Source organism: Artemia sp. Qi Xiang Cuo, chromosome 14, assembly GCF_049724085.1.
Source record: "Artemia sp. Qi Xiang Cuo chromosome 14, ASM4972408v1, whole genome shotgun sequence".
Classification (NCBI taxonomy): Eukaryota; Metazoa; Arthropoda; class Branchiopoda; order Anostraca; family Artemiidae; genus Artemia; species Artemia sp. Qi Xiang Cuo.
This window is the reverse complement of record NC_142807.1, coordinates 70,758,823-70,785,349: the sequence shown is the minus strand read 5'-3', so window position 1 is coordinate 70,785,349 and position 26,527 is coordinate 70,758,823. Positions and strand designations below refer to the sequence as shown.

At 34.7% G+C, this 26,527-nt stretch overlaps 2 protein-coding genes across 2 annotated transcripts in view; both read left to right on the top strand.

Annotated features, from left to right (window-relative positions):
• The window catches only part of LOC148944813 (uncharacterized), a 59,836-nt gene extending 33,514 nt beyond the window's left edge, over nucleotides 1–26,322 (top strand). The window contains exons 4-7 of the mRNA XM_089100150.1: nucleotides 3,356–3,493; nucleotides 10,869–11,138; nucleotides 15,210–15,416; nucleotides 26,181–26,322. Of these exons, the coding sequence (XP_088956276.1) occupies nucleotides 3,356–3,493; nucleotides 10,869–11,138; nucleotides 15,210–15,416; nucleotides 26,181–26,228 (663 nt within the window). The 3' untranslated portion in view covers nucleotides 26,229–26,322. The remainder of the gene's footprint in view (nucleotides 1–3,355; nucleotides 3,494–10,868; nucleotides 11,139–15,209; nucleotides 15,417–26,180) is intronic.
• The window catches only part of LOC148944812 (uncharacterized), a 9,206-nt gene continuing 8,908 nt past the window's right edge, over nucleotides 26,230–26,527 (top strand). Inside the window, exon 1 of the mRNA XM_089100151.1 lies at nucleotides 26,230–26,355. Within this exon, the coding sequence (XP_088956277.1) occupies nucleotides 26,338–26,355 (18 nt within the window). The 5' untranslated portion in view covers nucleotides 26,230–26,337. The remainder of the gene's footprint in view (nucleotides 26,356–26,527) is intronic.

Here is a 26,527-nt window from a genome sequence, read left to right as displayed (position 1 = left end):
CTTTGTTCCCAGTACAAGGGTTTTGTATGCTTTTCTTATGGTTCTATGGTTTGTTTCAACCTAAGATTTCAATTTCACTGTCATTCGGTAGCTGAGATTCAGCGTCTCCACCTACTCCATTGTACTTTTGAAATTTGCTTTGCATTTTTTAATTTTTTGTTTTATATTCAAAAGTGTGTAAAGCTTTACGTTGACATGTTTATGGAGTACTTATGTATTATACCAAGCACACCGAAGAAGTGTAATTAGGTAAGTCCTAATGAAACAATTCTTACTTCATAATATGCAGAATAATTGTAGCTAATACATTTTGAATGCAGACCCTCTATACTTTATCCCCAGCCCCCTCAAACCGTGTACCTGTAAATTTAATCAACTATGACGAAACAAAACTGGAAAAAAGACAGGTTACAGATGGCAGGTATGCATTGAAAATACATAATTTGGGCTATATATTTGCACATAGTAAAGAATAGTGAAAAATAGGAAATAGGATTAACCTAACTTCATTTCTTAGGTGTGTTTGGTATAATACATAAGTACCGTTTATGGCTTATGAATAGCCAGTTTTCTTATTTTGTCAGCAAATTTAGATATTGGAAAATTTTTCTACAGTACTCTATCATAATTTTATTAGAGTACTAAATTATTACTGTAATTCTGGCTGGGTGAATGGATAAGTATAAAACTAATGAATCAAATGATATAAGGATCTTTTCATTTTGGTGTAAGTTACAGCGGTAATGCTTAAGATTTGGAGACTATTTGGAGGGAACTTAAACAAATGTCTGGAAACTACTTTGTTAACAACCCCCGGTACTTGCTAAATATCCCGAAAACACTCAAAAAGGGAAGTTAGGTTCATCATAATAATTAGTTAGGTTAATCATAGTGAAAAATACCAATATCTGATGAAAATATAATACTTCATAAACACAATCATGGACACTACCGAAGAAAATTATAGAAAGCACCGCCCAGAATCCATTATGTTAAATACCTAACCGAACCACTCTATATATTAAATATTTTATTAAAATATACTTACAAAGTAGTTTCTCTCGCTCAGGTTAAGCTGATTATCACCGAGTGCAAAGGACAAACCGGTTTTTCTCCGATTACAGAGATCAAACTGTGTTTTCGGGATATTTAGTAAGTAGCTACTCGCAGAGACTGTCTTATCTCATTCCTAAGGCACATTGCTTCATTTTACCCCCTCCCCTGATGGATAAATGTACAACCTACTTTATTTGCTTACATTAAATTTTACAATAGCCAACGGTGAACACTAACATTTTACAACACAAATGCTGCTCAAGCAGCAAGGCGAAGAGTGGCGTACCGTAATTTTGTTGCCTTTGCTTTGAAAAAAGGCAAGAACCATCATCTATTGACAATATACTTGAATTCCACTAACGTCTATGAAATACCGTAAGCTTCTCGTATATGCGATTACTACTACTACTAATACTAATAATAACTCACCGCTGTACTAAGCTGCCTGAGGTTAACAGAGCTACGCACGCTCCTCCTCCATCCCAATATATCCCATGGAGACTTGAGGGGTTCAGGTCATCGAACCCCACAAGTTTCCATGGCCTGGTAAAGCCGCAGGGAACAGAGCAAATCGTCAGTCGGATATCAAAAGGTCGTCTCTTCATAATTGTTAATTTTCAGAAGAGCAGAAAAAAAATTCACAATGTTTTTATTTCCCCTTTGGTAACTGTAAAACAAAAACAGATTGATATACATTAATTGTATGCATCAATTCGTTTTTGTCTTATGGTTTTCGGGGGGAAAATAAAAAAGTTGTGAGGATTTTTATTTGCCCGTCTGGAAATTGACAACTATGGAGATACGACCTCTTTATGCCCGACTGACAAAATGCAGCTACTTACACTGTATAGATAGCTGATATTACAAATTACAAGAAGAGGCACGACAAAAATGAAAACACAATTCTCATAAACTCAATACCATAAAGAAGGAATGAAAGGAAAAAAAATCTAAAAAAACACAAAGCCTAAAGAGGGTGCTACTATGGAATGCTTTGAGTCCTTTAAGGACTTTAAATGGTATTTGCTGCAGAAACAATTATTGAATTATGAAAGAGCATAAAAAATGGCATCAAATGATATATTCTAATCAGTATATTTTTATAAGCGGTGATAGACATCGACGGGATGACTTGGGAAATGAATTTCTAAATGATGTGACACTTAATTTAGGAATTAAAGGCAGACTCTATCACGGGTGCCGATTGGGAGGTGAGAGAGCAATTACTTTCTTTGATTTTGAAAAAATTCCTTTTATGGTATTGGCATCGGAAAATACCTTTTTTGGTGTTTTCATTGGATAAAATGAAAAATAGCAAAATACCCTACCTCTAGATTTTGGAAAATGCGTTTTGCCCCTTGCCTATATTTCCATAAATTGGCGTCCCTGGATCTTACAGATGGAGTAAAAGTTTCTGAATTTCATAAAAATTTTGGAGATGATCAGAAATAAAAATAGGATTGTACCTTATAAATTAATATAGTGGCTCGTCTTATAATATTCTTCCATTTTTGGAGCCTACCGTAAAAAAGGGTTTTAACACTTATAATACCAGAGCAGAAAACTTTTAAATGTTCTCATTTGTTTTAGAATTCGGTTTGGAATTATTAATTATTAAGAAAAGGAGGAAGGTGTGATTTCTTGATCAGGAAGGAGGAAGGAGGATTTTGATCATCGAATGTGTTTTAATGAAGAGAACATCAAGGGTAAAAAGGCTCGGTCAAAACGGGCATCGTCAAACGTGAACTAAAACAAGGTAATATTTACTCAACCTATGTATAAACTTCCTGAAGTTTAGAAGGTACTTGTATATTATACAAGAATTTGGATCGCGAAGATCAGATAGAACAATAACCGGTTAGTTTGCTATGCATAGTGATAGAATATAGTATCTCACCATGAATGTTCAAATTAAGATCTGGGATTTGCCAAGGACCGTAGAACAGGCAGTTACATTTTTCCAGGATAAGAGGTTTGGTTAGGCGGCAGTAAAGGCAGAAGGCAGAGCTTATTTTAACACGATTCTGAAGGACATTTCTGCGATCTGGGCACATAATTTAAGTTGTAGTTTTCACAATTTTGCTAATAAAGTATTATATTTTCATCATATTTTGTTTTATTTCACTAGCATTAACCAAATTTCACTTCTCAAGTGATTCTCGTATAATACATAAGTACTATTTAGAATTTTTTATGACCCTTATTACACCAATAAGACGGGGCTTAAGAGTCTTTAACAGTTATGACCATAAATCAGATCCATAAACGATCAGTGTTCATTTTCACCTCTTATTTGCAGGATATTGAAAGCTTCGAAGACTGCAAGAAGCTGTGTCTCGACGGGAATTTCCGGTGCCACAGTTTTGATTACGGTGACATTGCTGAAAAAGTATGCCGAATCAGTCATCATTCCATGAATACCCTAAGTCATATTAAGGTAGGATCCTGTTTACTGCTATGAATTACGCCCCGTTATTACCAGCTATTCTGTGAATATCTAACGATTACATGATTTTCATACTATACTTCATGATCACTGCATGCATAATAAATTGTTATGAGATTAATCATAGGCAGGGCAAACGCGCTGCCTAAGTTAAGAACGATGTTGGCACAATATATTTTTTTTTTTGGGGGGGGGGGTAGACCAGGGCACTTCGTATCGAAGGAGTTGTCATAGAAACTTTGAAAAGGGCTCGTTCGATTGGAAATTCTAGTGACTTATTCCGTTTTTAATAGTCCAAAATGAATGGAAGGCAACTAACACCCCTTCACGCCCACCATTTACCGAAACACATCCAATCCGAATTTTGAGATAGCCATTTTGTTCAGTGTAGTTGATTTCCAAATAGAAATTATGTTTTAGAGGAGGAAACTCCCCCACAACCCTCAGGGCAAGGGTTGTAAGTTATGCCCTGGGGGTATGTAAGATTTTTATAGAGAGTGATGTCGTAAAAACTTCAAAAAAGGCTCATTCGATTGGAATTCAAAGGGCTAGTGCCCTTTTTAATAGTCAAAAGCAATTGGAGGACAACTAACCCCCTCTCACGCCCACCTTTTCCCCAAACACATCCAATCAAAATTTTGAGATAGCCTTTTTGTTCAACGTAGTTGAAAGTTCTTGAAAATTAGGTCTTTGAGGATGACAACCCCCCCACAGCCCTCAGGGCAAGGTTTATAATTATGCTCTGCGGGCATATAAGGTTTCCATAGAAAGCGTTGTCGTAGAAACTTCAAAAGGGGCTCATTCGACTGGAAATTGAAATGGCTAGTGCCCTTTTCGATAGCCAAAAGTGATTGGAAGGCAACACCCCTTCTGCGCCCACCATTTATCCGAACACATCCAATTAAAATTTTGAGATAGCCATTTTGTTCAACGCAGTTGAAAGTTCTGGAAATTAGGTCTTTGAGGATGATAACCCCCCCTCAGAACCCTCAGGGCAAGGGTTATAAGTAATACCCTGGGGCAAATAAGGTTTGTATTGAAAGTTTTGTCATAGGAACTTGAAAAAGGGCATACTCTATTGTAAATTCAAAGGGCTACTGCCCTTTTTAATAGTCGAAAGTGATTGGAGGGCAACTAAACCCCCTCTAACGCCCACCTTTTCCCCAAACACATAAAATCAAAATTTTTAGATAGCCATTTTTTTCAACGTAGTTTAAAGTTTCGGAAATTAGGTATTCAAGGATGACAGCCCCCCCCCCCCCCACACACAGCCCTCAGGGCAAGGGTTGTGAATTATGCCCTGGGGGCATATAAGGTTCTTATGGAAAAAGTTGTCGTAAAAACTTCAGAAAGGGCTCATTTTATTGGAAATTGAAATGGCTAGTGCCCTCTTTAATTGTCGAAAGTGATTTGAGGATAACTAGCCCCCCTCTCAAGCTCATCATTTCCCCAAACATATCCAATCAACATTTTGAGATAGCTATTTTGTTCAACGTAGATGAAAGTTTTGAAATTAGGTCTTTGAGGATGACACTCCCCTCAGAGCCCTCTAGGTTAAGGTTGCAAGCTATGCCTTGGGGGCATATAAGGTTTTTTATAGAAAATGTTGTCGTAGAAACTTCAAAAAGGCTCATTCAATTGGAAATTGAAAGAGCTAGTGCCCTTTTTAATAGGCTGGTCGAAACTGATTGGAGGGCAACTAACCTCCCTCTCACGCCCACCATTTTCCCAAACACATCCAATCAAAATTTTGAGCTAGCCATTTTTTTGAACGTTGTTGAAAGTTCTGGATATTATGTATCTTAGGATGATCAACCCCCTCCCCTCCCACACCCCTCTGGGCCAGGGGGTTTAGCTTTGCTAATATGGCATACTAGGTTTTTATAGAGTATTGTTATACATACTTCGAAGGGCTATTGCGCTTTTTAATAATCAAAAGTGATTGGAGGGGTAATAACACCCCTCCCACGCCCGCCAGAATTCTTAGCACCTCCAATAAAAATTTTGAAATAGCTATCTTGTTCAATGTTGTTGAAAAGTCAGGATATTATGTTTTTGAGGATGACACTTCTCCCCCAACCTTCTGTGCAAGGGTTGTAAGAATGTCCTGGGGGCATATAAGGTTTTATAGAAAGCGTTATCGTAGAAACTTCAAAAAGGGCTGATTCGATTGGAAATTGAAAGCGCTAGTGACCTATTTAATAGTTGAAAGTGATTGGAGGGTAAATAACGTCCCTCTCAAGCTTCCATTTCCCCTAACACATTCAATCAAAATTTTGATATAGACATTTTGTTAAACGTAGTTGGAAGTTCTGGTAATTTGGTCTTTGCCAGCGTCGTCGTAGAAGCTTCAAAAAAGACTTATTCAATTGAGAATTGAGAGGGCTAGTGCCCTTATTTATAGTCAAAAGCGATCGGAAGGTGAATGCCCCCCCATACCCATCATTTTCCCAAACACTTCCGATCAACACTTTGATATATTAATTTTGTTGAACATAGTTGAAGGGCCCATAAATTATGTTTTCGAGTTTGACAACTCCCAACAGCCCTCAGGGCTAAGGTTGTAAGTTATGCCCTTGGAGCATATGACGTTTTTTTAGAAAGTTTTGCCATAGAAGCTTCAAAAAGGGCTCATTCAATTGTAAATTGAGAGGACTAGTGTCTTTTTTATTAGTCAAAAGTGATCAGAGGGCAAATGTCTCCCTCCACGCCCATTATTTCCCCAAACACTTCCAATCAAAATTTTGATATAGTCATTTTGTTAATCCTATCATAAAGGTCTGGAATATATGTCCTTGAGGATAAAAGATCCCCCCAGCCCTCAGGGTAAGGGTTGTAAGTTGTGCCCTGGGGACATACAGTTTTTTTTTTTAGAAAGTTTGGTCATATAAACTTCAAAGGGGACTCATTGGATTAGCAATCAGACGATCTAGTGCTCTTTTTAAGAGTCAAAATGATCAGAGGGCAGCTACCCTCTCACCCCTACACATATGTCATATTGTCGTGAAATGAGTCTAATAGAAATATTGGGAACGCCATTCTATTCAAATTAGTCTAAATATCGTATAACAAGGCTTTTGGGGTTAAAACAAACCATGGAGATTACGGGCAAGGGTTGTAAGTTATGCCCAGGGGGTATTAAAGGTTTTTAGGGAAGGGACGGTTGTTTGACTTCAGAAGAGCCTCTGTTTCTTTCCCTGAAAAAGACTATGTGAATATAAAACGAACAGAAATTAATTAAAAAAACTTTTTCCACAAAATAAGTTTTTCAAAAAAAGGTAAAGAACTCCATTAAACCAAAAATGAACAAAAGTACAATAAAATAATCTACCAAGCATACAATTACCACAAATCAGTATCATAAATAAATGAAACCCAAAAACAAACAGAAATTAAAATAAATCAAACTCAAAACGAGCGGAAATTAATCTGAGTACGGTTCCAAACCCTATGCTTTCTAAAAGCCAGAATATAATTTGTATTTTACTGAAACAAAATTCTTTTAAATGTTTTCACTTATAAATTTAAGAAAACAAAAATTAATTAAGATTTTAAGGAATAAATATCAGCATATTTATATTAAACTGAAAATGCACATATTTTTCATTAAATTCATTTGAATTTTTCTCATAATTTTATGATTTTAATTTTTAGGAAGAAGAGGCCCTGCGCTCTGGGCTCACCAAACACATCGATTCCCACATGAAATTTTTCCAGGGGAGGTCTGAGAATAAAATTTTTTCATAAAGATGTGTCATGTTTAGTCAAGCGGTGCAACATTTTCAGCTTGATATACGAGCTCGTGTAGGCGATTTTTCTGGTTCCCCCCCTCCCGTCAACTTCCCCCTCCTGCAGGTGCCCATGTCTTAACAATTTTCTCTGTACATGCTAATGAGAACTACTTATTCATATATGAAACTTTGAAAAAAAGTTAGACATGAAAAAAATCGTCATATTACTGACGAAGGGGCGAAAATCCTAGATTTACTATCCCTGCGTTCGATATAGCTTATTGCAATTGGTTGCAACATTCTGTACTGATCCTGAATAAGAACTGATACAATTTAGTTTTCTATATTTTAAAACTTCTTAATTGCGAGCATTAGGACGCAAAAAAAAATCATCCGAAGCAGTATTTTACCCAAAGGAGGACATAAACGCCCTTTTTTGTTTTATTTTTTTGCCATCGAAGACAAGGGATGTTGCATCGAAGAGGCTGTCGTCGAACTTGTGCAAGGGATAATTCAAAATCACTTCAAATACTGCAAATTTTTAGTTACTGAGGCAAACACTAATTATAAATGAAATGGAAAGAGTTGGAATATCGAAGTTTGACTACTATATATGGTATTTCTAGTTACTTTTACCTACTGAATTTCAGGTCCTTGATCTTTTGAGATAGAAAGATGTAGCCCCTATATTTTTGGATTCTACTTGTAAACCTGCATAAATAATTGGCTAAAAACTGAAACTACTGTTTAAGGAACTGTTTAAACGAGTTGAAACTACTGTTTAAGGTCTATGAACTTTAGCCATTAGCATTTTGAATATGACATGTGACACTGGAAAAACTAATCGTTTCGGAAATGAATAACTCTGGAAAATAAAGCGTTCAATTTTTAGATTTGCTCAGGTCTAACGAACTTTATGTGCGAAGTTTTAGTTCCATGGCCCCCTTAGTCTAGGGAAATACAACCACTTCTCTTTTTAGGTTCTTGGTTCTTGCCATGCTCTTAAAGTTCTTATGTGGACTTGTGTGCTCTATCACGAGGGCAATTATTTCATAAATTGAGGATCAAATGCTTATTGTTATATTTGACATGTCTAAGAAGCTTTAGGTGTTGAATTTAAGGCACTTGCCCCCTTAGTTAGAGGGTTATAGTTCATTTTTTTCAGTGTTCGCCCTGTCATTAACAGCTTACACTACTTTGGGTATATTTCAATTGACAATTGTGTTCATTTGACAATTGATAATTGTGCTCAATTGGCAATAAAATGTGCTCATTTGGAAGTAAATCTAAAGCTCTACGAACTTCTGTGACTTTTGTGGCAATTAAAAAGAACAATAATGTGTTGGCAACAGATTACCAGTTTGTAGACGGGTAGCATGGGTGTTGATTCACGAACACATAGGAGAGGGGGAGACAATGTGTACTTTTCAAAACCTAGGGGGAAGCAATTTTTTCACTGAAAGAGGCTTTCTTTCGTTGAAATACCCAGAAGAATGTATTTTTCAAAATCTAGGGAAAAGAAGGGCAAAAAAGTTCTCAGAATTTTACTCGATAGTATTTCGGCCCAGTATGGGCCAAAAATTGCTGTTTTGTACGACAAAATGTTTAGGAATCCATACTTTGAAGTGTTCTGGTTTCTTTTGCTACTTCAAAAGGTACTAGGTATCTGTAAATTTTCGTTTGAGTGAGCTCTCCAACGATAATTTAGGGCTGCTGGTTCGGTACGATTACCCCTGTGAAAAACCCAACAGGCATGTGTGACCAACCTTTTCTGGAAGAACAAGAAATTTCATTTCATAACATATTTCATTGCAATCGTTCTAAAATTAGATACATTTCCATAAACTAAGAGCTTTTGATAAACAGATTTAAATTAATGTCTTTTGCATATTTAGAATCAACATAAATAGCGATTTTTATTGATTCATATATTGTAGCTCAAACTTTGTTTTTACAGTTTTTGTTTCTATTGACAAAAGTTGCAAAGGGCAATTGCAGTTTGTTGCTGCATTTGATTCAGTGCTCTCTCAAAGGTGAAAGGGCTGCAACCTCACCCCATCCCCCACCTCCAGTTTTGTTTTTTAATTCAGGATTATTTTTGCTTTAACAATGCTTCGATCGTCCCTGAAAAAGTACATCCCTTAAAATATTTATCAAGGGAGGGGGGTATGGGGGTTGAAATATCCTTGAAGAGTTTTAGGGCAATCATTTTTTACGTTTTTTAAGACGAGCTTTTCGGACAAATATATTTTTTGGGGGGAATTCCCCTACTCTTCCTTCTTCTTTTCAGCTAAGTATGTGAATGTTAAGCTTTATATTATACTCAAAATAGTTTTACAATAAGACGCGAGCGACCTAACACCCCGCAGCACCCACCTTACAATAACCTTGGTCCATAAATATTTCTCAGATTGAAGTCAGGTTTGGAAGGAAATTCTCCCTGATCCTCCTTATAAATCTATTGGAAATTTTGCTATAAGTTAGGAGATTTGGTCAGCAACCACTTTTCCCTAGATGCCGAAATTTCCACAGTTTTTCATGTACGTTCTCACCTTTACCATATAATTTGCCTTTTTGTTTTTTTTTAATAACTGCCCCCCCCCTCCAAGAAAAAATGACTGAATGTTAAGACCATGGTATTTGTGCATATAAAAAATGTCAGTGTTAATTTGATGAAACAAAATTAAATTCTATAAATTTTCAGAATTAAGTATCGAATTTTGTTTCTCATAGCTTTCCAATAACAAAAATTATGCGAAAACAATAACTTGGGTGTATTTCATATACGATTTAATAGTCCGAATAGAGATAGATTAGAATGGACTACATTCTGCACTTTTGGTAATATCCAAAGACCTAAATATACGATCTTGTTAGAACGAGCAAGTTTCAAGGTCTGAAATATAAATCATTATATGTTTTTTTTTCTGTGTTTTCAGTAAAGCGGTCAGCCTGTAACAACATGAAAAGAAGCTCCTAGGAGCTTCTATCAGTAATCTAATATTAAGTTTTGCCTCTTTGCAAGGGTTTTAAGGATGGTTCTTTGTTTGCTGGTTTTAAATATATTTCTTTTTTTTTCTTCTCGTTTTTTTTTGTTTTTGGTTCAGCATGAAGAGTATGGGTAACTTATAAGTGTGGAAACTGGCGCTAGTGTCGTCAAAAAAAAACTTTCAGCACCATCTAGAGTTTGACAGTACTCGACATTTTTTCAAGCTTTTTAATCGTTTTTTTTTGTCAGGAACTGAGATCAGACACTTAACACTACCCCAATTTTATCAATTACACTGATTAGATTAACTGTTCTTGTTATTAGACTGAAAAAAATGTTAAGTGTCGCAAAACGGTGGATGGTGTTGATCGTTTTTTTTGTCGACACAGTGCAAGTTCTTATTCTTATAAATTACCCATACTTTCTGGTCCATCTTTTAACTGAAGTACATTCATGTTTGATTTACTTATTTATCTTATTTATTCATCTTATTGACTTTTTGTTTCGGAAGAGTCTACTTAATCATGATTATTTTGTTGGCTAGTTCTCGTTTCTTTGTTTTTGGTCCAGCTTTGAGGTAAATTACATTAATGTTTGATTGACTTATTTACCAATGATACATATTTAAGGATCTATTCATTTCCAGGAGCCATACCTTGATGTCCCTTCGTCTTCGACATACGAAATAACATCGTGTTTCAATGTAACAATTGATTGTCGCGCCAGTGAAATGATCGTCAAAGTTAAAGCAAGTCGAAATTTTAATGGCAAGATTTATGCTCGACTAAATCCGAATTCATGTGTTAATGATGTAACAAGGTCTCTTGAATTTGAACTCCAATTGGGCTACCAAGATTCTTCCTGTTCCGTTAGTCAGGAAGAGCCAGGGAAATTTGTATCGGAAGTTGTGATCCAAGTAAGTCTGATTACTACTGCTTTTACTATCTACTTGTTTAAGGCCAAAGAAGAAAACCTTGAAAAACGACAAGTCTTTTGACGACATGTCAAAAGAAGAACAGTCAAACAAATACATGTCCTGTATATAACAAGTTGTCCTTAGCGTTGAAACATATTTAACTAATGCTTGCAATTTCTCGAAATCTCGGGGGGGGGAGAGGGTAATATGTTTCTTTTTTCCAACTTTAAATGGAAATACAAAAATGACATTTTATTGAAAATTCCCAAAAAATTGTATGCTCAAAGTTTGGAGAGGGGACGAAAAATATCCTGAAGGGGAAAAAATCTAGGGTAGGTAAATATCCCCTCCAATTGAAGCCCACGGTTCAGTTCAGTCTTACACAAACCTTAATATACCAATAGCTTAAATATACCCTTGAGGCTAACGCCAGTAGAAGAAAATATTTGTAAATAATATAGATTTGAAGAATAAGAAATATAAATTGAATAAAAATAAAACAAGGTTCAAACATGACCTATCTGATTTAACACCAAATACTGGGATTAATATTCACAATTAAATTCTTCTCTTATCTCACCAGTACCCACCACGAACAGAAAAGTGCTCCTGTCCCGGCACGTACGTAGGAATTTGTTTCGGGGGGAGGGGGGCAAATCCTTTCAAACAAAAGATAAAAGGCACATTACATTACATAACATCTACAAACACCAAAAGCACACATATCAAGAAACAGAGACTCACCCTATATTGCAAATTGGAACCTAAGAGCAGAGCCAAGAGGAAGCTTTTCCAGAATCTCATCCACTGATACAGAAACATCTCGATGGACATTCAAAAGTGCCAAACCATTTAGTCGGCCTTCATCTATTTGGCTGCGGAGATAGGTTTTTAGCCTTTTCTTTGAAGAAAATGACATCTCAACACAGGCTATAGAAGTGAGAATTACACAGAAAATACGGAGTAACATATGGACGTTGGGAAATATTCCTCGCTCACACTCAGCCAGGCTCTGCACTGCCGTCTTTGAAAAAGACAGGGAGCTACTTTTAGCCACTTAGCACGCCATAGTTGAAGCTCTTCATAGCAGACTCCGAGCTTGTCAGATCTGAGGCATATAACTTTATCAGTTCTTTAACATTGCCAATAGGCTGTTTTACGACAAAAGATGGCAGGATTCCGCTGAGGCATTTCAGAATAACTTTGTGCTTTATGAATCGAGATTCGAGTGATTGTATAAGTTGGTCCACAAATGGGATGAAATGGGAAACAAGTATTTTTAGTCAAACTACACGCTCCGGAATAAAAAGGGCTGGGGGGGGGGGGAAGAAAGCCAAAAATGTCATAAATAATACAGCCATCTGAAAAGGCAATAAAAAATTACCAAGCCCTGACCAAACATAACTGAAAAAAAACAACATTTCCCTAATTTTATTTTCAGATGGTTTTGGCCTCCTGGAACCGAAGTTTCTTTTCAAATTTCCCCTTTGTCCCTCTGACCTATGTTCAAGGTCACTTAAAAAAGTCATTGGTGATGAATATACAATATTACAACCTACTAAAATAATTTTAGTCGCTCTTCCAACTGAATATTTAGACATTTTTAAAATACGAAGGTTTTGAAATCAACCAAAACCTGATATTTTGGACCTTGCAAAGAACCTAGGTCCCCGGTTTGCCCCCTTCTCCCTCACACTCTATGTCCAAACTATGAACATTGTCGAACATTTTGAATAGAAGACCCTAGTTTTCTCAGCTCTTATTTTTATACTAGGAACACACATCCACAATAAGAAATTAGAGTGTAGGTAACATCTACAATAGAAATAAAATTAAAAATGATCTAAAACCGGTGTCGCCAATTTGAACAAACATTGCGTTGTGTACATGTAAACCATTGTTAAATGTAAAGGGGATTAGCGTTACAAGCTGTGTCTCAACGGACGAAATTGACGATCGTGAATATCCAATGGAAAGCGAAGATGGTTTATAAGACTATGTAGTGAAAATTACCAAACATATTGACTGAGGTTTCCAATAAATTAGTCATTTTAAATATCATAGTTGTTTTTAAGCCGCGGGGTAATAATTCGTCACTAATAACCACTAGCTAGTAACACTTTCCACGTCATTCGCAACATGGATTGAATTTCCAAGTCTAAGTAATGTTCGCAAGCTCGCAAGTATTGTTCTGGCAGCTTTCTACTTGCCGCGGATATTAATGGAAAGCCAAACCAGAATGAAAAGACAAAAAAAAAATGGTTTACTAAGTTGAAATGGCTGCAAAATTTGACAGTCATCTTGTCGCTTCCAAAACTTGCACAAGATTATACAGTAGTACCGCGAAACTTGTGAAATATAATCTATATATACATCATGACATGGTGATATACTTACACATCTGGCAGTCCCTGTAAGTTGGCTTATTGTCACAGCTTTGCATGTTTATTTCGGTAAATAGACATCATCAATAGACCTCTAAAAAAAAAAAAAAAAATGCTATTTCATCATTTAAGGATTTACTCTTGGCTCACGCAGATGTTCACACGTAAACAATATCTGTCATTGTAATTAGTTGCTAAGTTAGGCAAATCTGGTTGCTTTGTTAAGCAATTAATTGGGTTGAAAAAAATTCAACCCGCTATTTTTTCTGGCAATTTTTCCACACAACAACAGCCCTGGAAATGATTGCTGACGATTATAACTAAGCAGTAGCAGCAGCGGTGGAACCTGCAGGGTAGCGCCAGTTCATTGTGAAGAAAACGGCATCTAAAATTGCTCATTGATGCAATTCACGAATATTGCCTACAGCAGGAACTATAAACTTTTTTTATGGCCTTTTTCTTTTTTCCTGCAAGCTTGAATGCCCCCTAACTCTAAAACATATAGGTAAAAGAAAAAGTCTTATATCTTCAAAACATTCTTGTTATCAGAATGTATAAGCACTCCAAGGTATAGGGGGTATAGTAACATGGGTGCCCATAAGCTGAGTTCCAGGAGGGGGGGCAAACCTCGTCTAATTGGCACTTTTAATGCTATATAATAGAAATCTCAGAACAAAAATATAAAAATAAGGCAACATCATTCAGCCAGGGGGGGGGGGCGTGCGTTCCCCTGCCTCCCCTTAATGGCGCCCATGTGTAGTAATGAGGAATCCCAACTGAGTTGTTGTAAGACTTTCTCTGCCAAATGACAAATCGAAAAATAGCTGAGAAAATACACTTTTTCTAAATTTGACCACCACCACCTCACTTTAGAAAGTTCTTTAAAATGTGCAAATTGGATGCGGTAACTTAGTACTTGTCATAATGAAAATATTCTGAAGCTGCTTTTGCTGTTAGATTTGTCTTTGACTAAATTGAAAAAGTTTCATTATCCGTATTAAAACCTACAGCGAGCAAAAATAAATCCATCCAATAAGTCATATAAAACGAATAGAAATTACTAAAAATGAATAAAAGGCAATCTAAAACTAGCAGAAATTAAAATCAGTAATCGTCTCAAACTTCGAAATAGCAAGTTTTACCACAAACAAGTGTCGGGCTACCACGCTCTTAAAGTGCTTTGCAGTGCTTTGATCTCATTTCACCTGTTATTTACAAGATAAATAACCAAAGCCCGCGAAGTAATAATAAAAAATTAAAGCCAGTTTACCCAATTAAATTACCCACGAAATATTAATAAAAAAAAATTAATGCCAGTTTACCTAAATAAATTCGTTTCACTCAGCTTTATCTTGTTCTTTTAATAATCATAACCAAATTGTAACTACCCAATCTCAAACGAGCAGAAATTAAAATCAGTAATCGTCCCAAACTTCGAAATAGCAAATTTTACCACAAACAAGTGTCGGGCTACCACGCTCTTAAACCTCCTAAAGACCAGAATGTGATTTGAAAGACGGAATTTTTTTTTCTCTTGTGCAGTGCTTTGATCTCATTTCACGTATTATTTACAGGATTTAGGCAATGTCTAATCCAAAACCCACCAAAGAATAATGAAAAAAATTAAAGTTAATTTACTTAAGTAAATTAGTTTTTACCCAGCTCAGCTTTATCTTGTTATTTTAAGAATCATGACCAAATCGTAACTACCCAAGATGTTGGCCTTTCTTTGCGATGCTCTTACACTCTAAAGAATTACACAGTATCAAGCAACTTAGAACTAGCCATTAGTGGAAGAATACCTGCACTGAAAGAAGAAACAGCTGTAGTGCCTGCACCTACAGTAAGACTTCGAATCACTGGCAGAAACGGAGAACAAGTTGCTTCTGCACAGGTACTTTTTCTGCTTCTCCTTTTACAACCTTCTAAGGAGTTTCCATTTATGTTGATTTTCTTTTTATTAATACCTTTTTTTCTGCAGAGATTGGCTAGGATTTGGATTAGCTCATAGCAGGGATTCCATTTGGAGGGGGGGGGGGGCTTTGAGTATGTTTTTAGTAGGTACTGCACAGTTAAAACTACACATTTGTAAAAACTTTCCCTTTTTTTCGGGGGAAGGGGATTCAAATTTGTGTTGCTTCATGGATATCATAGGTAGTATATTCTGAAAATTTACTTTGGCTGCGTATTCGTTTTAAATGTGGGAAGAGATTAATTTTGGGCGTTGTGTATATCCCTCCACAAAATAGTTCTTATAATCGAGAAAATACTTGGGAAATTTTAGATGATGAATTGTCGCTAATACATGAAAGTTATAGTGATTTTGAGTGCGTTTTGATGGGGGATTTCAATGCTTATACCGGCGTTGAGGTTCCAGATTTAGGGGATTTGGTCCCAATTTGTTGTAGACTACCGCGAAGTAATAAGGATGAAAAAAGAAAAATAAATGTTTGGGGAAGAAAGCTCCTGGCGCTTTGCGGGAACATGGTCTGATCATTGAGAATGGAAGGTTTGGAAATGATAAGGGTTTGGGCGAGTTCACTTGCCTTTTGGGCCCAACTCCAAATGTTTTAGATTATGTGCTGATTAATACAACATTTGTACCTGAATCAATTGATATTGATGTACTAGATTTAGTTGGATCCGATCATAGAGCTATTAAGCTTGAGCTGAACACTGGGAAGCTTCAGGATGTTGTTCCTCGAGTTAAAAATTTATCTAATGGGGAGCTTAGATTAGAGGGCTTAGGAAAAAGAATTAGATATGATTTAATTGATAATGATTTTGAAAAATTTAAAAGGGAGCTTATGAAGTTGCATATAACAAATAAGTTGAAAGCGTTAGAAGAAGATGGAAAAGATATACATGGTATAATTATGGAGTTAAATGAAATAATTTGCAGTTGTTCAGCATCGTGTAATCTGAATAAAAATGAAAATAAAAACGAGCGATATTTTGATTTGGAGTGTAAGTTAATGAAAGAAAAGGTCAGATATTTATTGAATCTTTTAAAATAATGTGATAAACCTGAAGAGCAAAGTTTAAGATTAGCCGAATATAAAGATAAAAGAAGAGATTACAAAAGGTTAATTAAAAGGAAAAAAAAGAGTTTGAGATTAAGAAGAAACTGGATATTGCAAATTATTTTAGAAATAAAGATTTTAAGAAATTTTGGGGTTATATAAGGAATGAAATTGGAAATGAAAAAGGAAAAACACAGGTGGCTCCAGACGCCAACTCATGGCCTGATTACCTAGAAAGCATGGAAGGTGATTGCGCAGAATTACAAGAGGTAACACATACCACAGAGATGGTTGTTTATCCCATGAAGGAACATGATTATGATTTAGTAGGGGAAGTAGTAAAGATGAGGTCAAGTTTGCATTCAAGAATTTAAAAGGAGGTTCGGCTGCGGGTGTTGATGGTGTACCAATAAAGTTATTTAAGAATTTTCTTTAAATTTTTATGTAGATAATTGTTTTTCTTTGTAATAAAGTGTTAAATTCAGCACAATGGCCAAATGAGTGGAAGAGATCATTGCTTATGCCGCTTTTTAAGAGAAGTAACCCTAAGTTGCACATAAATTATCGTTTAATAGCGCTAGTCCCTGCTTTAAGTAAGATAATGGAGAAAATACTAGATACAAGGCTTTCTAAATGGTTATATAAAAATAATATAATACATGAACAACAAGGAGGTTTCAGAACAGGGTACGGGACGGTAGATACAATATTTATTTTAAAGGTATTCACTGATAAATACGGAAAAGGAAAAACTTGTCTTTATGTGGGATTTCTGGACCTCCACAAGGCGTTCGACAGTGTCGACAGAGAGCTATTAAAGGATGCCCTGGTTAGAATTGGCCTCCCTCATTTGTTTGTGAGGTTGATAGTGAGTATGTATATTTGTGTGAGTGGAATCATGTTAGTTGGGAACAGGTTTTCTAGGTTTTTTAATATTAAGCTGGGAGTAAAACAAGGCAGCACTCTTTCTCCTAATTTGTTTAACATTTTTATAAATGATGTTGTTGATTATCTAGAGAATAGATGGGCTCCGAATGTTAGTCTAGCGACCCATAAACTATCACTACTATTATTTGCAGATGATATTGCTTTGGTAGCTAGCACACTGCAAGATCTGCAGACGCTTTTGAGTCTTATAGATGATTATTTGCAGATGAAAAAACTAAGGCTGAATGTTGAAAAGAGTGAAGTTGTTATTTTTAAAAAAAGGAAAACAAGTGGCGATGATAATTATAAATTTAAATTTAATAATGAGGAACTTAAAGTAAGTAAAAGAATAAAATATTTAGGATTTGTTTTATCGGAAAATGGAAGTTTAAAGAGTCATGTTGATGAATTAATTAATAGAGGTAAAGTGGCCACGTCTGCAATTTTTAGAAATCCGACGATAATGGGAATTAAAAACCTAAAAATGCACAAAAGAATATTTAATACAAAAATTTTACCAGTATTAGAGTATGGAGCGGAGATTTGGGGCGGAGAAGCGGCACAGAAGTTGGAGTCCCTCCAGCTCCAGTATTATAAAAGACTATTTGGATTACATCAGACAACTCATTCACAGGTTCTGAAAGCTGATATGGGCCTGTTTTCGTTAAAACTACGTAGGTCTATTTTGATGCTTAGATTTTGGTTGAAGATCATTAGGTGCAATGAAGACAGACTAGTAAGTGCTGCTTATTATCAGATGTTGAGCTATGATTCGAAAAGGTCGTGGCCATCCCAAATTAGGTCATTACTAGAAAGTGTGCGAATGGCTTACTTATGGAATGACGGTCTTGGTTCCCCTGATCTACCAACAAATTTAGTAAGCCAGGTACGATTTATCTTAGAGGGTCAAGAAATTCAGTATTGGCAAGGGCTGGTTTTAAATTCTGCTACATTGAATCATTATAATCAGGTTAAACCTAGTTTTGGAGAGGAAATTTATTTTAAATTATATTTACCGGCTATGATTTTGTCGATGGATTCAGCTTAGGGCGAATTGCCTTCCAATCCAGAGTAGACAAATGGTGTTCGACAGAGGGATAGTACATCCTGATGGTCGGTATGTGTGTCCTCTTTGTAGGGATGAGGACGAAGATTTGAACCATTTTCTCCGAAAGTGCCCGGTGCTCTCTGATTTAAGGGAAAATTACTTACATGGGATTGTTTTGCTGCTTCCAAATATATTACAAAGTAGTAATCCAACCACAATATTTCGTATTGGTGCGTACATAGAGAAGGGATTAAAAAGAAGGAAATGTTTTTAAAATTAATTATTATTAATTATATGGAATTAAAGTTTTTTTTTTTTTTTTTTTTTTTTTTTTTACCAGAAGGTATTTTTCGCTATTTATTCATTTTAATGTGTGTTTTTAATTTGCTATGTTGTAATTTTTCTATTTTCATATTTTTTGTGTGTATATGGCTCTTGGGCTTTTTGAAATACACGATCTATCTATCTATCTATCTATTCTATGGACCGTATAATAATTTCCCTAAACGTTCCTAACGTTTTACGTTGTATTACACTTTTTGTTTCGTTATCTTCATTTTTTAGATTGAAGATTAACTTTAGACAGTCGAAAAATAATCGTACTATAAGAACAAAAAAAGAAGATGATTCGTATTATTTGAAAAATGAATAAACTGTATAAGCAGCACATTACCGCCGAGATAAACTGGTCTCAGAGTGCAGCAAATCTGAGCATCACCAAGCAACATTCCTATAGAGCGGGTGATCGTAAAAACCTGTGGGAGGGGTGGTTTGGTCATATATCAACAGTTTTAGTGCCCATTTTAAGGACCAAAACCGATCAGGAGACCATCTGACACCCCTTAAACGCCCCTGACGCCTTCCCTTCCAGCCACTCATGGCATCTGATTAAAATGTGAAGATTGGCATTTTAATCAAAACGGTCGAAATGCCCAAAACGGTTCCTCTGCGGTGATGAGATTAGTAAGTGTCCCGGAGTCACAGTTTATAGAATTAGCAGTATTATCTTTCCCTATCTCACCCATTATAAAAACCCGGACCGAGGTGCAAGTGCTCCAGAGAACCTATAAACATAAGCGACATTAGATCTTTTCACGGGTAGACAAGCCAGATTTCTCTTGAACGCGAAACTTGGCTTCAACGTTGGAACACTAATTTTGAAGAAACTAATTTTAAATTAATTTATTCCAATACATACATGAAAATCGGTAATTAGTAGTGCAATGTTATTATTAGATGTTTTTAGGAATTAAAAATAGATTTCGAAGTTTCAAGTTGGTTTCAAAGGCATTTTGAGAAAGTTTCTGCCAAAATACGTGTTCCAGGGTAATTGGACCGCTGATGGCAGATCAAATGAGATGAGCTGTTTGTACGCGCCGATATAAATATACATATATATGTATATATATATATATATATATATATATATATATATATATATATATATATATATATATATATATATATATATATATATATATATATATATATATATATATATATATATATAGATATATATATATATATATATATATATATATATATATATATATATATATATATATATATATATATATATATATATATATATATATATATATATATATATTTATATATATATATATATATAAATGGCGGGCCAAAATGGCCGTTGCATACATTGGCATACTTCCTTATATGAGTAGTAGAATCGGGTTTTCTCAAAATATCTTGAGAAAACCCGGATATTTTGAGGGTATTTTCCCCAAAATATCCTCAAAATATCCTAAATTCACAAAGTGCAAAGATTTTCAAACAGAGGTTTTTATTGTTTAAAGTTCAGAAAAGGTCTGCCCATTTCATACAAAAACATTGATTGAAAGCGAAACTAGTCTTATCTAGGCTCTCCGCCAAAACAGGGAACTAGATTAGTCAAATATCACAGGAACTACAATCTCAGAAAATAAATATCACGACGTGAAAAAAAATGGTAAACTATCCAGTTGCAGATCCAGAGGGGGAGGGGGCGAGGGTTACCCCCGGAAAGTAGTGTAATTTACCTGATTAAAGCAATTTTGCATCAATTAAACTTGCTCCTAACGTAAGTTTATCGGATCAACCTATTTCCCCCCCCCCCTAAAAAATCTTGGAGCCGCCCCTGAAACCAGCACACCTAGTCTAACAGTTATTAGAAGAAAAAAAATCCTTATGTTCCCCCCTTTCCTCCCCCCCCACCCCCCGGGTTTATAAAATACTAAAAATGCCAAGCAGTTGAGTCCACTGTATATAGATTGTCATAATTTGTATATAAATTAAGTCATACCTGTGAGATGGGACACTTGCAAACCACTTGGCCGGCTCACCAAGTTTTTTTCTGCTTTCGCAATTTCGAATAATTCACTTTCTAACCATTTCTCATTGATTGACGCAAACACACTGATCCATAACTGTACAAATAAGTGGGAGGAGCTTTTTGTTCGCACCGAGAATGAAGAGCCAGAAATCATCTGCGGTAAACTTACTGCTAATTCTATAAACTGTGCCCGGAGTAAGTGTACCAAATCAAAAGGAAATAGCCCGCACATAACAGAAGCAGCGCAGATACCTCTCTATTGAAAAACGTGGACGTGTTACACTTTGATGAAATATGAATCACAAAAGGACTTGAACTGCATGTTTGAAGGGCCTAAAATGAGGCCCTTGTAGCCATACCCTTTTTATTTGCTTCCTTAACTCTGCCAACCAAATTACTTCATCAGATGTAATATTTAAGGATTATGAGCTTGTTGATTACAAATATGAGGCTAATATCGCAATATAAAAATCCTAAAAAAGAATAAATTAAGTAAATCTTTCACAAATGTTATGCATGTAACACTTTGTTGAGAATCACAGCTATCAAAGGAATTTCAATCTGTAGGTTTAGGGGTGTCAGGTCAGGGCCCTTTGGCTCCCACCCCAATCGATTATAACCATTGGACATTGCATACCTCTTTTTACTCATTGTTGTTCATTGACAGTTCCAGGAAAAGTCTAAAATGACTAAATGCTAATCATTAAAAGTCACAAACTCAGTTTAGACTAAACTAATCCAAAATCAAAGCACTTTAAATTCAGCTTCCACAGGCTATGAATGTAAAAAAAACAAAAAAAAACAAAAACAAGAAAAAATAGAAAAAACAAAAAGGGCAAAACAACAGCGTGAAGAATATCGGCCAGTGAATAGAAAATAGAAAAACAACAACAAATATTTAAAAAAACAAAATACAATAAACAACAACAAAAATATAAATGAAAAATAACCTTTCATAGTAATTAAAGTACCAAGGACACTAAAAAGGAAATTGGATTCTTTAAATTGGTGGAAACTTACATAACCATACCTGTCTTAAAAACTAGGATAACCCAAAAACTTAATTTTGCAATGAAAAAGACTTCAGTAGTACACTTAGCGGGCGTCGAGTTTGAAAATAAGGAATGTGTGAAAAGCAGCAGAAAATGAGCGAAAAAATTCATCACCATGTAGCTCTACAAGTGTAACTTTCCTGATTGCTGTAGCAAGAGACAAACGCTCCCATAAATCTAAGCTCTGCATTAATATGAATATAATTAGAATTATTCATAATTAAAGCTTCAGATTATTAGTTAATTGCCTTACCAAGGAAAACATTTTTTTTTAAGACCAAGTAGGCTACGCTATTCTGTTATACTTATTCCTTCAGGTGACTATTGAAATATCAATAGAATGCTTTAATTTTTGCTTAATTCAAAAATAATAAAATAGATTTTGCCACCCGTAGGCTATACGTAAATAAATTATTTACGTAAATATTCAAATAATACGTACTTATTTACGTACAGCCTACGGGTGGCAAAAGACCAATCTTATTTTATTACTTTTGAATTTCGTAAACGGATTTCTTTATTATTTTTAGTTTGTTTCTTTTTTTTGTTTTGTTCGCTGTTTTGTTTTAAAATGCTATACCCGTTTTTTCTATATTTTTATTTGTTGAGTTACGTAAATGGAAAGGAAATGTGTTCCAAGAAATTATTTATAGAATCCTTACTTTCTTTTGATTTAAAAATGTGACTTTTATTACTTAATTTTCACATATTCCCACTAGTCTATATTTTTTCAATAGCCCAACTGAACATAATGGTTGATTGATTGTCGTATTGCTAGAAGCAATAGAAAAATCGTAGAAAATGCCGGTTTTTAAGCATTAATAAACCAAAGATAGAGCCAGGGGAAAAAATTGTTTACATTTTGAAATACTTAGTACTTCAGGGGGAAAAATTCTGAAGGAAAAGAAAAAAAAGAAGTATTTTGTAGGAACAAAAGCGAGGATTGACTGAATATACAAAAAAAAAAAAAAAAAAAAAAAAAAAAAAAAAAAAAAAAAAAAAAAAAAATTAGAAGCCAGGACTGAGTTGAACTTCCTAGAGTAATGATTGAATGATTCTAGTACTCAAGTAATGATTCTAGTACTGTTGCAAGTTGTATTTTTTAGCTTTAATAATCGCGCATTTTGCTGTAAGTCTTATTTTATATTTTTATATTTGCTTGGCTGAGGACAGCCCTTGGATATAGACCCGAAATATTCCTTAAGGATTAAAACAATTTCACTTTATTAGACTAATTGCTCATTGTTTTACCGGCTGTTGTTGGTATGATGGAAAGACAATGCAGTCTTCATTGTTATTTATGGCTGAAATACATGAAAATCTAGGGGAGGCAAATTTTTTCCTTGAGAGTAACAAAAAAGGGTGTTATTCAATGGAAACACTAAGAAACATGGGCGCCCCTAAGGGGTGAACAGGGGGAGGGCCCCCTCTGGCTGAGTGATGTTGCCTTATTTTTATATTTTGTTCTCAGATTTCTATTATATACCATTAAAAGTGCCAATTAGACAAGGTTTGCCCCCCCTGGAATTCAGCTTATGGGCGCCCATGCTAAGAAAGAATGTATTTTTAGAATTCTAAGGGGGCGCAAAGAAACGTTGGGGGGGACAAATGCCCCAGGGTTATCCTGCTGAAAACGTAGCTATCTAAGTTCAATTCCAAATATGATGATTGGAAGTTAAAAAAAATAGAAAAGATTCGCAACTACTACACATATCAGTTGGAATATTTAAGAATAGTGGACAGCAAATTAAAATGTTCAATTGTGCAGTTGATATCACGTCATAATGAGCAATGTTTGATATTAAACATAAGATCTCAGCATTAATTTTTTTTTGTGGTTCTTTTGTACTGGGGTAGTCTCCTACCATGTGTGTGTATATGTGTTTTTTCTTCGTCATTAAAGTCTCTTTCGGTTAATTGTGTATGGCCGACATATTGCTATTCCCCGTAGGCCAGAATTGAAAATGATTTATCACATACTTTTGTAAAAAAATAGGTTAAAAAAATGGACATAAACTATGAAATTCAAATGGGTCATTCGAGCTAATGAGCAGGCAATGTAAAAAGTCAAATTTGCTGGATGGTGATATAGCAATGTGTTTGGATGCGTGACTAAGATTCATTGACGGTTCATAAGGGAACGACCGCCAGAAAGGAAACAATCCTGTGGCGTCTTCCAGCCCGCTCATTGTATTTGATGCTCAAATTTCGCCATAAAGCTCACCTTTGCTCTTATTTTTCTTTCACAAAGAAAGACTTTTGAATGATAATAATAAACAATGACTTTAAGACATGAATGAGCTGAAGAACAAATTTTAGAAGGAAGCTCTGCAGTCAAATTCGTGTTTGGGGGCGTTACTTGTTTCCGTTTCCTGAATGGTTTTTTTTTTCTGAGGAAAGCGTATTTCACACAAGCCAATGAATGCGGAAAAACTCTATTACACAGAAACTCACTTGTTTCCAAACTATGCTGTTTTCAGCAACAGTTTGAAAAACCACTTTCGGTGCATAAGTAGCTGGGAAGTTTTAAACCCATTTGCTTCAATATAAACAATAAAAGCTTGATTTTAATAGCAAAGGGTCTTTTTTTGGCTAAAATTTATGTTTAACAGCACAAACAGCCAGTATATTTGTTTGTTCTGTAACCGAGACACGAGAATAATTCTTGAGATCAAACTGGCCAGACAAGACCAGGAAAAATATCAAAGATTGTATGTCTTATAATTTGTAGATGTCTGTTTTCGTCACTCAAGGTTTTTTGGTTTTATTGATCTTAATTAGTCACTGAAACCAGGCCATAAATATCTGCCTAAATTCTCTGGCATTGTTGTTTTCTTTGTCAAATCCAACCGATGTCGTGGGCACCCTTCTGACAGTGGGCACCTCTTCCACAGTCGAATCAAAATTGCAATAAGCTAAACAAAAATCTTTTCTTTCACCCAAAACCCCTCTGTTTACCATAAATATCCTTCCGCCCAAAATTCTTCCAAATGTCTTAAATTCATCTAAATGAAAAAAAATTGTCTTTACATCACCTGCTCAGTTCATTTCCATTTTTTAATTCAATTATTTTCGCACACTCCTTTGTAACTGCTAAAAAAAAGGAGAAGTAAGGCTGGTAACCCTTATAGCCAAGACTGTTTTCTGCTGTGTTGTCCTCGGGTTGCTTTGTGGTGCGGTGAGAACGTTAGTAGCAATAGTGATAGTCCTTGAAGAATATCCGGTGAAACTAAGAGAGAATGTCGTGCAAAACTAAAATAGTGAGAAATCGAGGATTTTGTCTGCCAGTGGCAAAATATGAAGACGAACAACAAGAAAATATTCTGACAAGGACCTCCGCCAAGTCGTCCTCACTGCTAAAAAAAAAAAAAAAAAAAAGGAATCAGGAATCAATGAACGAGGATTTTAGGTTGTCTGTAATTTCTGTTTTAATTAGATATGCAAATAGGTTCCTCGCCTTAAATTAGACTGGGCAAAAATATTGATTGAGTGTTTTTGCGTTAAATTGTTATAAATTGGGCTTAATGAAATATCTCCGGTGTCTCTATTTATAGCCAAATTCCTGTTTACATATTTTTTTATATCTAAATTACCTCTTTAAAAGATTGCCGTAGGCTATTTACAGTAGATATTAAAGTTGCCTCCTCAAATCAGGGTACATATTTGCACATTAGGGGGGGGGGGGTCAAAGCTCATTTCCTAAACAAATGAATGCTATATTTGGATTCAAGATGAAATTTTGATCGTAAAGGTGTATCTATTTCTTTGCTATCTCATTAGTGAGTTATTCGAAAAATTTTCTCATTTTTTCTTTGATTTATATTAAACTATATTAAATTATTATATTACGTATATAAATTGTATATATTATATATTAAATTATTATATATGTAATATATATTATGTTATATATTATCTATATATATATACATATATATATATATATATATATATATATATATATATATATATATATATATATATATATATATATAAATATAAATATATATATATATATATATATATATATATATATATATATATATATATATATATATATATATATATAAATATATATATATATATATATATATATATATATATATATATATATATATATATATATATATATATATATATATATATATATATATATATATATATATATATATATATATATATATATATATATATATATATATATATATATATATATATATATATATATATATATATATATATATATATTTAATTATTATATCAAATGTTATTTCAGGTTGGAGATCCTCTTGCTCTACGATTCGAAATTTTTGAAAAAGAATAATAGTCCTTACGAACCATTCATTCGTGAACTGGTTGCCCTGGATGGGACAGATTCAAGTGAAATCACTCTCATTGACGAATACGGTTGCCCAACAGGAGCCCAAGAAATAATGGGACCCGCTCTTAAGGTAAACAAGCTTTTTCAACTAGCTCCATCTTGCTACACTTGGCTATAAAACCAGGTTTCTAAACGGGTGTTTGTGGTATGCCAGGTTGTACTTGGTTGTCTCAGTTTAAAAAAAAATGAATTTCCACTTTTGTTGGACTTTTTGGATTTGTGGACTTAATTTTGCAGATTTC